Source organism: Mastigoproctus giganteus, chromosome 2, assembly GCF_048544385.1.
Source record: "Mastigoproctus giganteus isolate SK-2022 chromosome 2, ASM4854438v1, whole genome shotgun sequence".
Classification (NCBI taxonomy): Eukaryota; Metazoa; Arthropoda; class Arachnida; order Uropygi; family Thelyphonidae; genus Mastigoproctus; species Mastigoproctus giganteus.
The window spans coordinates 224,122,317-224,135,950 of record NC_143576.1 but is presented as its reverse complement, the minus strand read 5'-3'; the positions used below and the strand labels follow the sequence as shown (position 1 = coordinate 224,135,950).

Below are 13,634 nucleotides of genomic sequence, written 5' to 3'. Positions count from 1 at the left end.
ATAAAAGTGCTCTTCAAGATCCGCAATTATCTTGAAATACTGTAATGTGACATATCAAAAAAATTAGTAAAAAATGAGAGCGAACAATTGCGTGCTCATATTGCTAATTTTGTGTCCTTTTCTTTACAACTGGATGAAACTACAGATGTCAGTGATTTAGCTCAATTGCTCATTTTAATTCGTATAGTTTTCGATGATTCTGCCACTAGAGAAGAACTGCTGGGTATGGTTTCATTAAAAGGAAGAACTAGAAGTCTTGATGTATTTAACGCATTCAAAAATTTTATTGAAAAAATTAAATTACTGCTATTTAAGCTCGTATCAGTAACAACAGATGGAGCTAAAGTAATGACGGGGCATCTTATCGGATTCATCGCATTGTGCCAAAAGGATGATTAATTCCCAGATTTTTTGAATTACCACGGTATCATCCACTAACAAGTGTTAGCCAGCAAAAGATTAGATACTAAAAGTGTTGTGGACATAGCTTTCAAAATCGTGAATTCCATCAGAGGACAATCTCTTTGAAGGAGACTTTTTAAAATGCAGCTCGATGAAAATGAACCAGATCTGATATTATACACAGATGTGAATTGGCTGAATTGGCAGAGTAAGTTTCTACAGAGATTTCAAAATTTGCTGAATGAAATTAAAAAATTTGTTGATAAAAGAGATGTTATCAGCAGCTACAAGATATGGAGTGGTTGTGTGATCTGGCTTTTACGAGTAAATTAAGTGATCTGAATTTGGAATTTCAAGGAAAAAATAAAAATGTTGGTGACATGATTAGTAGTATTTCCACATATAAATATCAATTTTTGGCAATGGCCAAGGATCTCAAAGGAAAAAAATTCAATCATTTTGCAAATATGCAAGATAAAAAATATCCTGTTTTTGAATTTAATAGTGAGAAATATGTTTCTGAAATTGAGAAAGTTGTGGATGATTTTGAAACCAGATTCAGTGATTTTAAAACAACTGAAGACATTGTTCAATGCCGACCGGGCTAGCTGGGTGGGTAAAGTGCCTGCCTGGCAACCCAAAGGTCGCGGGTTCAAATCCCGCCTCGGGCTTGGATCAAAGTACTGCAAAAACCTTGGGAGGTGCATTATGGCCACAGAAACCGATACGCCAACAACTACAAAAAAAAAAAAAAAAAAAAACATTGTTCAATATATTTCTTATCCATTTAATGCCAACTTAGATACGAAACAAATTGCAGAAATAATCGCTGAGATTTTCACATGGAGAAAATATTACTTGAAAATGAAATTATTACATTGTGAAACGATATCTTCCTAAAAGCCAGATCATCAGGAAAAGACTTTTGGAAATAAGTTTGCCAAGAAAAGTATCCAAATGTAAAAAAATGCAGTGAACTTTTAAATTCCTGTTTTGGTTCCACTTATCTATGTGAATCGGCCTTTTCGTATTTGAAAAAAACAAAGAATCACTCTACTGTTACGGACTTGCATACAGAACGTTCTTTACGGCTGGCCTTATCATAATATATCCCAGATTTTGAAAGCTTGGCAGATGACATGAAGACGCAAACTTCACATAAATTAAAAATTTACATACATATGAATTTAAAATAAAAATTGTGAATTGTATTTAATTTGAAAATTTATAAACAACATTTTTTAATGTGTTGATTAACTTTTTTAATTCTGTGCAATGAAATTCTTCAGATGGTAGATTGCAGCACATTTTGAGGGAAAAAAGTAGATCGCATCACAAATTAAGTTGGCCACCCTGCTGTAGGTGATCATACACCAGAGATGGAGCCCAGAATCTGATTAAGGACGCTATGGTTGACAAAGTGGGGTATCGAACAGTGATCAAGTTCCTGCATTTGCAGGGCAAGAAAGCTCAGGAAATTGAAGAAGAAATGAAGGCTGTGTATGGGCAGGATTGTCCATCCTATGACAGTAGTAAAAAATTCAGAGCTACAGGGCTCAATAACTTCCACGATTTTTTAATATATTAAAAAAAGTAAGAGATTACCTCAATCTTTTTTGTGGAATGCTTCCAGTCAATTCTTTCCCAAATGTGACGAATAAAAAAAGATGAAAAAAACAAATTAATGAATTCCCTCACTCATAGAGATACAACCAAATCCGATGGGCAAAGGAATCGAAAGCCGAGAGCCCCAACCTGACCCCGAAACACATCAAACCACCGCAGTAAGACCACGAGTGCGAGAAGACATTGTGTCAGAATAAATAGTTAAAACTGCTTCCAATAATAAATAATTAAAAACATGATTAAAATTAAAAGTTACAATTTGGATGAATACGCAAATTAAACAAAATGCACAGGTAAATGATCTTGTGCACAAGATTTCATGTAGTCAGTGGGATTCATCGTACGAGGGTTGCACTCGCTGCACTTTAGATTTACATGTCAAGCAACATGCTGCTTCCATCCGCACGGCACGCGCAAACACGCCGGAGTTGGCCTTTCATGCAGTCAATGATGGTCACGTATTCCTATTCAATGAAGTGGTAATTTTAAATATACAACATAATTACATAAAATTATTGATCGCTAAAATGCTTGAAAGGAAACTACAGAAAAATTCTATCAATGTGCGATGGCCTTACCTAATTTCGGATTTCTGATCCTTTTTGCGCATGCGCCAATATAAATAATCTCTCTATTTCAGAGTCAAATACACACAACTACTTCATGATATTCCCATCCTGTGAACATGGCGATCAACCAAAAAGCATGGTCTGCTTAAGGAAGGGAAAAGCTGTGCATTTCGTTTAATTTGAGTATTCATACAAATTGTAACTGTTAATCTTTTTAATTGTGATTTTAATAGTGATTTTAATTATTTATTATCGGAAGCAGTTTTAACTATTTATTCTGACACAATGTCTTCTCGCACTCATGGTCTTGCTGCAGTGGTTTGATGTGTTTCGGGGTAGGGTTGGGGCTCTCGGCTTTCGATTCCGTTGCGCATCGGATTTGGTCGTATCTCTATGAGCGGGGGAATTCATTAATTCGTTTTTTTTTTTAATCTTTTTCATCTTATTTTATTCATCACATTTGGGAGAGAATTGGCTGGAAGCATTCCATGAAAAAGATTAAGGTAATCTCTTACTTTTTTAATATCCTATGACACTTTAAAAAAATGGAAACAAGAGTTCCAGTGTGGTTGCACAGGTGCCTTTGACGAGCCAAGAGAAGGAAGGCCATCAACATCCACAGACAGTGAGACGGTTGCAAAGGTTGAGCAGCTGGTGCTGAATGACAGACATGTGACAATTCATTTCATCGCAAATGCAGTGGGAATTAGTTATGGGTCTGCCCACAGCATTTTATATGACCATCTGCACATGTCTAAGGTCTCCGCACGATGTGTTTCAAGATTGCTGACACCTTTTCAGAAGCAATGTTCTCGCCAACTGTTGGATTTATGTAATGCTTCAAACTACTGCAGAAGGTGCGAGGTCAGGAGAATAACTCTATTCTCCTGACCTCGCACCATCAGGCTTCTTGTTTCGAGAAATGAAGAAACCATTCTGTGGATGCTGCTTTGATTCATCTCAGGAAGCCATCAATACAGTGGAATCGTGGTTTCAGGCAAAAAGTGCGGACTTCTATGATCAAGGCATTGAAGGACTGATTCATAGATGGGAGAAATGTGTTACTATACATGGAGAGTACATAGAAAAGGATTAAAGTTCCTGTGAAGTTTCACCTTTCTAGGGCTATTATTTCTAGGTAAGGGTACGAACTTTTCGATGCTCCCTTGTACTATGTGGCTACAGATAGGAGAAGTACTTATTAATACATTGTCATTTCTTTATAATTATGGATAACTAAGAAATTACAATATATTATAATACAATGTACTCAACACGCTGATATTGGATACACCCGGCTAGCCTCCACGTGGCAGGGTATGGGCAACGTCAGGCCCCACTAGGGGTCTGGTGGCCAATAAGCTGGTCAAACAATAGGCACAACATATCACACTGCACAGACACGGCCCACACACTTTCAAGTCTCTGGCTTGACAGTGTACTGTCCTCGATACAGCGAATCACATGCGGAGTTGGGAGAAATCCCACGTGCCGTTTGACACGAACATACCTTGTACTCAACACTCTTTGTAACATTGTGAAGTACTTAAATATTTACTTTGTAGTTTTATGTAGAACAGTGACACGAATTGGGTACTTGATCTATTGATTATTGTAACTTAACACTTGCTACTCAGCAAGTGTACTTGCTGAGTAGTAAGTACTAATAAACTACTATTAGTACTTGTATTATTAGTTATAAATTACTTATTTAAATAAACTACTTATTAGTACTTGTAAAGTACTAATAAACTACAGTACTAATCTATAAAATAACTTAGTATTAATTATATTTTAGTTGAATATACTGTTTATAATTTCCTAAACAAATGCTTACCTATGACACTCAGTTTTGGCAGAAAAATTACCACTAGCAGCAGTCAGTTTCTGAAATGCTCATTTAATTTAAAAACTAAATTCAACTACTTGGTCAACATGATAAAAACTATTAGATTAAATAAAATTTAGAAGAAAAAAAAAAGAACATAAAGCATAAACTTACATTTATGCTTTGTTCATGCTGGGCTATAAAGTTATTAGAGAAAAATTTTGCATATACAGCTAAGTATAAGGTTATTAGTATAAATAACATTATACTTAGGTGTTTTTACTTTATTAAAAGAAGTAAAATTTTAAAAAGTAGTGATATTTATTTGCTTAAAAACATGTTTTTTGATTTTTTTTTTTTTTAATTAAAACATTAGGTAGAAAATTTAGTAGCAATCGAGCTCTCTTATATTAATACAAAGCATCCAGATTTCCGTGATGCAGCTCTTATCGGAGCTGCAGTTCAAAATTGTGATATAGAGAATAAAGCAAAGGTTGCAAATAAAATTCCAGAGAACCCTAGTCCTTTAACGGCACAACCTCCTCTTCCTAATATGGTAGCAGATCCTGTGATTGAGAAAGTATCAAGCAAGGTTAGTTTTCTTTTTCTTTTTTTATGAAGATTGTTTTAATATTAAAGTGTTCCCAAAATTGTATTTTTGCTTCAATATATATGTCAATTAAGTAATTTTACAAGCACTGTTAACCAAACAGTTCCTTTACCCTATAGTGGTCACGTGTTGTCTGATAGACTCAACCTATTTTTTTGTTGTTATTTTGATTTTGGCTGTAGCATCATGTCCTCCCATGTGCTTTACCCCACCATGTTTTTGAATTGGACAGTTAGTTCTTAATGATGGATTAAACTCAATTCAGTAGAAGTAGCTGTCCAGTTCCGCCTTTTACTTTTTGCACTCTTTGCATATTCTTCATCTTATTCCAATGATCAACAACACAATGCCTGAAGGTAAACTTCATTGTATGAGGTTAATTGTTTAATCTGCATCTAATAGTTCCACATGAACACTCTCATCTATACTTTTTGTAATATTTTAATGTAATAGGCTCTAAAGAGTGAATGTTCCTTGATGGCCAATGAAATGGATGGGTGAATAAAGGGATTGCCTTTTACAATGAGCTCGTGCTATAATGGCACCCACTGTTTTTTTTTTTTTTTACTTTAATTTTTTCCGAAACTTTTGATTGAATTCACTCAACACTGAAATGAATATGAAAGAAATAGAAATTTCAAATGATGAGAAGTATAGGATAAATTTTGTTAATAATAATTGTTAAAATAGGCTTATCAGTTTGACTACAAAACTCTAAAAATTACTTCTGGATGAAAACAAAATCTAAACTTAATAGATGCTGTGCGAGCATACGCATTAGTTGGAGGCATACTCACTGTAAAATAAACCTTAAAAGACACTTCCATGTCAATAACAAAGAATGAGAAGACTTTCATACGTAATAATGCAAGGATAATTATCATATATGAACACTGTCAGTAAATGTTCCTGTATATGTACTAGTGGTCAATTGCAGTTTTTTAAATTATTGTAAATAAATTATTTCAAGAGCCCTCATTCATGTAGGTGTGCTTATTTTTGTATTTACTCAGTATATACAAAATATATGCTGAGTGATCACTGAATTATTCACACCTACCAAATACCATGTTGGGCCACTGTCCACACGGATAATAGCTGCCATTCACCTAGGCACTGACTCCACTAAATATCTGAAGATGTCCGTAGGGATTTGCAGCATGTGTCATGCTGCCTGCAAGGCTTTCCACATTGTTGGAATAGATGACAGTTGCATGTCCAAACATCTCACTTTCTGTTCCAAAACATCCCAAAAATGTTTAATTGGATTGAAGTCAGGTGAATTTTGAGGCCAATCATAATGGGTGATATTTTCACTGTGTTCTTTGAACCAGTTGTGCATGGTGCTGGCCTGATAACACATAACAATAAAGACAGACAGCATAGAACAGAGCATGATAACCAGGTGCAAAATTGATGCTGTATCAAACAGTTTATCAGCTGCTGATGGTTCTAGGCTGTAAGGTAATACATATGGAGAGTATTGATTGATTTAAATGATTTAAAGATTGAATTAATTATGAAATATATGACTGTGTTGAAAAAATGTTGTGAGATACGATATGTTTTTATGTCTGAAATTCTGCCCACACACAAAAGTCTTGTGTTTGGGCAGAAGTCAAAACTCTAGGTTTGAGGGACTCTGCAAGGCTTATGGGAGGAAATTTTTCTCGGCATGGCCAGCCTTACTTGGTAGATGGAATTTATTTTGTAAAGACAGTATTATTCCCTTAAATAGAGGAGGCACAGTGGTTTTTGCTAATGCCATTTAGGAAGTGTTAAGGGATTAAATTATTAGATTAGATACCTAATCCCGTAGGGAGTCCAAATGTTTGTTTATATATGTGGTCTTGAAATCAAAAGTGTCTGGCATCAAGTAAAACCGAAATGAACTCTAGAATACAGTTAAACTGTTAATGTTAAGAGAAGTGTATTTAGCTATGGTGTCCATCGTTAAAAGTTCTCGTAAGGCTTGCAGCGTGAAATACAGTTGTACATTGGTATATAAAGAAATGACATCAAAAGAAACTAAGATGTTATTTTCAGAAATTGTAATGGTATTTATGTGTTCAAAGACTTGGCCGGTGTTATAAACTCTAAATTTTGAAAATTCCCTAAGGGGTGATATAATTTTAACTAAGAAGGTTGATAGAATAGCAAAAGCAGATTTACAAAAGAGATGATTGGCTGTGTAATGCCAAACGTGTGGAAGAATTTTGCTCTGTATGCCGATTTGCTGTAACGTGTGTAGGCTAATTTCCTTATTGGCTACTATTGAACATCAAGTACTCCAACCTTTTCCTTCGGTATCAAGCTTTCTATGCATTACGCTGACGATGTGTTATTAATAGGAGAAAAGTCCACTATTGATAGTCTTTTCATTAAATTTAATGCAATGCATGAAAGACTTAAATACACCCTTAAAGTAGAATCATTGTCTACTTTTACTGAATTTCACTCTGCAAACCTTAAAAGAACTTTTAACGATGGACACCTTAGCTAAACGCACTTCTCTTAACATTAACAGTATTTTAGGTTCATTTCGGTTTTACTTGACACCAGACACTTTCGGTTTCAAGACCATATATATGAACAAACATTTGAACTCCCTATGGGATTAGGTATCTCAGCCCCCCCCCCCCATTCAGAAATTTGCCTAGCTACTAGATTAGCAAGAGCAGATTTACAGAAAGAGACGATTGGTCATAAAGGGTGGCCTGGTTTTTGAAGTTTGGTAATGCCAAACATGTGTGGAAGAACATTGCTCCGTATGCCGATTTGCTGTAACACGTTGGGCACCTCCATAGCCAGTGGGCAGAATCAGCAGTTCGTAGCACACGCTTCTTGATTAGACCGGGGTTCGAGCCCGTGACCACCAAATACGGAGGATGAGGAAAGGTCAGGGAAAGACCACTGCATGTCCCCGGAGCAATATGGCCTTAGTTGCTAATGCTCCTAAAAACCAAATAACAACAACAACAGCTGTAACGTGTGTAGGCTAATTTCCTTATTGGCTACTATTGAACATCAAGTACTCCAACCTTTTCCTTTGGATATCAATTTTTTGTGAGATACCGCAGAATTGCAGTATCTCACAAAAAAGTTTATAGCTAGGAAATACCCTTAACAATTGATTCGACAAACAATCCCCAATGTGGGAAATAGGATCAACAACCCACGCATCATAATACCAACCAAAACAACAAACAAAACATGCAGATTGTCCTCCCCTATCACAGTCAACTTGCCAGACAACTTCGTCAAGTGTTTGCCAACACAGACATAACACTAGCCAGGTGGGTAAAGTGCCTGTCTGGCAATCCAAAGGTCACGGGTTCGAATCCTGCCTCAGGCTTGGATCAAAGTACTGCAAAAAAAAAAAAAAAAAAAAAAAAAAAAAAAGCAGCATTATGGCCACAGAAGCCGATGCGCCAACAACTACCAAAAAAAAAAACATAACACTAACATTTTCATCATATAACAAACTGGGGACTATATTTAACACATACAAAGAAACAAATGAATATTCGATATGTGACATCAGCAACATCGTCTACTTGATTAAATATCAATCTGATTGTAACAAATGCTATATTAGAAGTACCACCATTAAATACTGCACAACTAAAACTTCTAACACAAGTACATATTATCACCACAATAGCTTTAAGACTAATCAAGCCAGCACGAAACTCATGCAGCATGTACATTCTCATAATCACAACTTTCTAATCGATTCAGCCATTACAAGTTATAAACTTTTCCAACAAGAAGCACTTGTTATAGAATGGTGTCGCCGTTACACCACATTAGACTTTTTGAACACGAAACTTCCAAGAAACCTTTCCCTTATTTGGAACCTTGCATGTGTCAAGTTCCCACATGTCCTAAAATGCATCATGGGAACTTAGGATTTCTTTACGTTTTTATTTTTTATTATTTTTTATTTTGGTAGTTATTGGCGCATCGGCTTCTGTGGCCATAGTGCACCTCCCAAGGTTTTTTGCAGTACTTTGATCCAAGCCCGAGGCGGGATTCGAACCTGCGACCTTTGGGTTGCCAGGCAGGCACTTTGCCCACCCGGCTAGCCCGGTCGGCTTTCTTTAAGTATACAACCCCTTTTCCCTTCATTATTGCCAACCAAAGAAAGTCATCCATTATGACTATTGGCTTTATTTATTAGTTTTCACAGTTTTTAACAAATTTTATATAGGACAACCAGGGGATGGAGCAGTGCACGTCTTCCTCCTTTGGGCAAAAATTGTTAATTACAGTTTTAATAGTCTCTACTGTATTTATATTTTAAAAATTTATTTTTATGCAATTTAATTGAATTTTCACAACTTTCACCTTAAACACCATACAAATAAGGGTTATTTGAGGTGAGTACCGTCAGTTAAGCTTTGCTATTTATTTTATCAAGACAAATTTGATGATTACTACTTATCCCAGCATGTCTGGGAGAGTAAAAGGGGGCTCATATCCTAAGTCTGGTTCTTATGAAAGGGCATAACTGTATCAAAAACTTGACAATAGAGGTAAACAGTAATAGGCAGTGACCAGAATACTGTAAAATTGGTATAGTGGTCACTGCCACAAATATTGTTTCTAAAGAAACTTATTTGATCAAAGCTTAAAGGCACAATCTTAAACTTCAAGAGAGAACTATAATAGAATGAGATATTTCTTGGGTTTAATTAATTGGAGAGATTACTGTATGGTGTTAGATACAAATATGCTATATACTAATGAACTTGCACAGATTGTTCATTTACCCACCAGGATACCAGACAATCCTAACCAACTCAGCCAACTCGCTTGATCTTTTTCTTACAAGCAACCTTTCTAAGTACACGGTCCAAGTCAGTGGTCCTCTAAGTACCTCAGATTACAATTTGGTGATGGTCTCTTCTCCAATGGTGCCTTTTTTTCTCTTGTGGCCATTCTTAACCTCATGTTGTTTGGCATTACAAGAATGCAAAACGGGATCTGTGAGATTTCTTTTCCTTGGGTGCATTACTGTTTCAAATCTTATGTCAATGTTTGCTCAGATTGTGTCAGTGAAATTATTCTTGTAGGGATGGAATCCTTTATTCCACACTCCACTTTAAAATTTCATCCTTTATCTAAACATTTATTTTCCAATAAATGTGATAATGCTGTTCAAGAGAAGAATGTTGCATATCACAATTGGCTTGTGATATGCAACATTCAAATCACCGGGTTAATTTTCTGCCTACACCAAACCTTGCAACAATTGTAAAGCAGTTATTAATCAGTCCAAACTAGATTTCAAACTGGCTAAGAGTAGAAAACTTGCTTCTTGTCCAAATGGTTGCTAAGCATTCTGTTCTCTTGCCAAAGCTATTGACCACAACTTTTACTCATCTTTGTAAACCTCTTTACCACCTTTCAAAACCAGATGGTTCTATTGCCACTTCAGCCAAAGATAAAGCTGACCTGCTAGCATCCAATTTTTCTTTAAACTTTGTATTGATGATCTTGGTAAACGACCTCCCACCATTTCCAGTACACTCCATTCAATGCCTCCTGTGGGCTTCTGTCAAAAGGATGTCAGAAGGATTTTGATCAATCTTAATTCTAAGAAAGCTCCAGATCCTGGAGCTTTCTTAGCTTGTTCTCAAAACCTGTGCTCTAAAATCTGTGGTCCTCTCTTCTGCTTCAAATTTGTTTGTATCCAGCCAGTTTCTAAAAAGGGTGACAGATCCCTCTCATCCAATTATCATCCTATTATACGTCTACTCTTTCTAAAGTAATGGAGAAATCAATTAACCCCCAACTCTTAAACTATCTAAAAACCTTCCATCTCATTGACGATAGCCAGTATGGATTCCATCAGTGTCGATTCATTTGTGATATTCTGGCTTTTTTACCCATCTATGGACTGATTCAGTGGAAAAGTTTGGTGAAACTCAAGTAGTTGCTCTTGATATTTCAAAGGCTTTTGGTTGATTGTGTTTGTCTAGGATCACCTTCTCTATCGTCCCATACCTCTATCTTTTCCAACCAGCCTTCAGTCTCTCCCCCTACTCTGTCTAACTCACAGTGTACACTCCACACAACTTATCAATTAATAACATCCAAATTTAAACCATGCTTACACAAACCTCTCTTGGCCTTTTATATTCTAGCGTTAATCCCCTTTTTTATTTATTTATTTATTTTCACATAGGCCCTTGCCACTGAAATCTTTGGAAACTAGGTGGCAGGGCCTGCCAGAGTACAAAAAAGCTACTGGGTACCTGACCTGCCTGAGTGCGGTAACGATGGGTCCCAACAAAGCTAAATGGTCAGAAGAACAATTGTACACAACACTACACATCCATCCACTCCCCACACACTTTTTAAATCTTTGGCCTTCACAGAGTTCTGTGCTACACAGAGTACACAACGCAGAAATGGGGGAATCCCTGGTGCCGTCAGACAGCTAACACACTTTGCACTTTGATTGTGTTTGTCATAAAGGTCTTTAACTAAGCTTCTATCTTATGGTTTGCCAACTGTTTTTTGTAATTGGATATCCAAGTTCTCTCTGACTGCTCAATGGAGATGATGGTAGATGGCTCTCTATCTTCTAACTTCTCCATTAATGCTGGTGTTCCCCAAGGTTCAGTTCTTTCTCCCACTCTTTTCCTCTTGTATATTAATGACCTTCTTTCATTGACTTGAAATCCTATCCATAGTTTTGTTGACGATAGCACATTGCATTCCAGTTTGAGAAACCTTGCCATGCACAGTTTCAACTTTTTGAATATCCACTAACAATTTCTTAAATTCTGATCTCCAGGTAATTCTCCTGTGGGGCAAAAATAACTTAGTTGATTTCATTCCTTCTAAAAAAACTCAGTCCTGTCATTTTTTCGCAGAAAGGATTCTTCTGCTCCTGTGCTTATCTTCGATGACAGTTCAGTTTCTAGGCAAGATCATATATCTCAATTGGGGATTACCCTGACTTCTAAGCTCTCTTGGCATAAGCACATTACAAATATTGCATCCTCTGCATCTAAAAATCTGGGTTTTCTCTTTCGCTCTCATTGTTACCTTCTTCCAAACAGCTTTTCACTCGGTACAAATCACAAATCCGTCCTGCCATAGAATATAGTTCTCATATCTGTTAGAATATATGTATAGAAATTAGAGCATCTTTCTTTAAAGTTACACTATAAAAATAATGTTTTTTATAGTATTAGTACATAATTTGTTTCTGTCTTTTGTCCACTGACTATTTATTTATGAAAATACCCTTCCTATTTATGAAAATACCCTTCCTTTGAATTGTGAGGAGTTTTTATGATGAGATGAAATCTAAGAAAAACAGCAAGGATTTCTTTACTTATATAAACTCTAAAAGAAAGGGGATGAATCAGATTGGTCCACTTGATATCAATGGTTCGACTGTTGATGATCCTGCTCAGATAGCAAACAAACTGAATGAGTATTTTGCATCTACATTCACACATGAGGAGTTATTAAGGAAGGAAAATGCCAGAAGGTTATCAAATTGTAGCAGGGTGCTTAATGATTTTGTAATAACTGAGAGCAAAGTGGAGGGGAAATTGTTGAAGTTAAACATAAGAAAGGCACCCTGGGTGGATGGGATCTATCCGGTTATAATAAAAGGAGGCGGCAAAGGGAGTAAGCAAACCCTTAGCTATTATTATGAGAGCATTCTTGGACTCAGGGGAGGTCCCCATGGACTGGAGATGTGCCAGTGTATCTCCAATTCACAAATGGGAATCGAAGGGTTACACAAGTAATTACAGACTGGTTAGTTTAACTTCTGTTCCGAGGAAAATAATGGAGTCACTGGTTAAAGATTCATTGCAGGATCATCTAGACAAGACTGCAGCAATAATTCAGACACAGCATGGGTTTGTTAAGGGAAAGTCTTGTCTGACAAATTTGATTGGATACTATGATGTGGTCACAAAGGAACTGGATGCAAAAAATAATTTTGATATCATATACAGTCGGTCCTCGTATAACACGTGTTTACATTACACGAATTCGATCATACATGATTTATAAATAGGGGAACGATATCTTATATAACACGAACCGAATTCGCTTATGCACGATTCGCCTTTGTGTTTACAAGAAATGGCAGTCGAACGCAGAATCATCCCAACCGAACGCAACACGATAGGAATGAAGAGAAGATTCTGAAAATGTATTTATATATCAGTGAAGGGGAACACATTTCACCATAATAACGTAAAAACCAACACAATTCCAGCAATCAGTATAATCGCAAATGCAATTAGATCGAGTTTACTACCCATTTATAACAGATTCCACTATCAGAAACGCAACTGGAAATTGTTTTATGGTAGTAACCCCCAGAAATGTGCTTTAGTAAAATGTGAGGTGTTAATAGTGTATCTCGGCCTTTACGGTGTTGTTTATTCAGTTGCTACATGGGCGCAGCTTTGTTTATGTGTATCAAGCGTGCCTCCTCGTTTTGTAATTGTGCTTTATTCCCTAAAAATTAGTAAAATACTTAAAAGGTGTGAAAACGAAGCATCCTGGCGAAGACACTGCAGATTCAGAGAGGAAAAAAAAAAAAAAAGCAATATCG

The 13,634-nt window shown here is 36.3% G+C and overlaps 1 protein-coding gene across 1 annotated transcript in view; it reads left to right on the top strand.

Moving 5' to 3' along the window:
• The window catches only part of Drp1 (dynamin related protein 1), a 217,632-nt gene that overhangs the window by 156,470 nt on the left and 47,528 nt on the right, over positions 1-13,634 (top strand). The window contains exon 12 of the mRNA XM_090368989.1: positions 4,802-5,017. Coding sequence (XP_090225115.1) covers positions 4,802-5,017 — 216 coding nt within the window. The remainder of the gene's footprint in view (positions 1-4,801; positions 5,018-13,634) is intronic.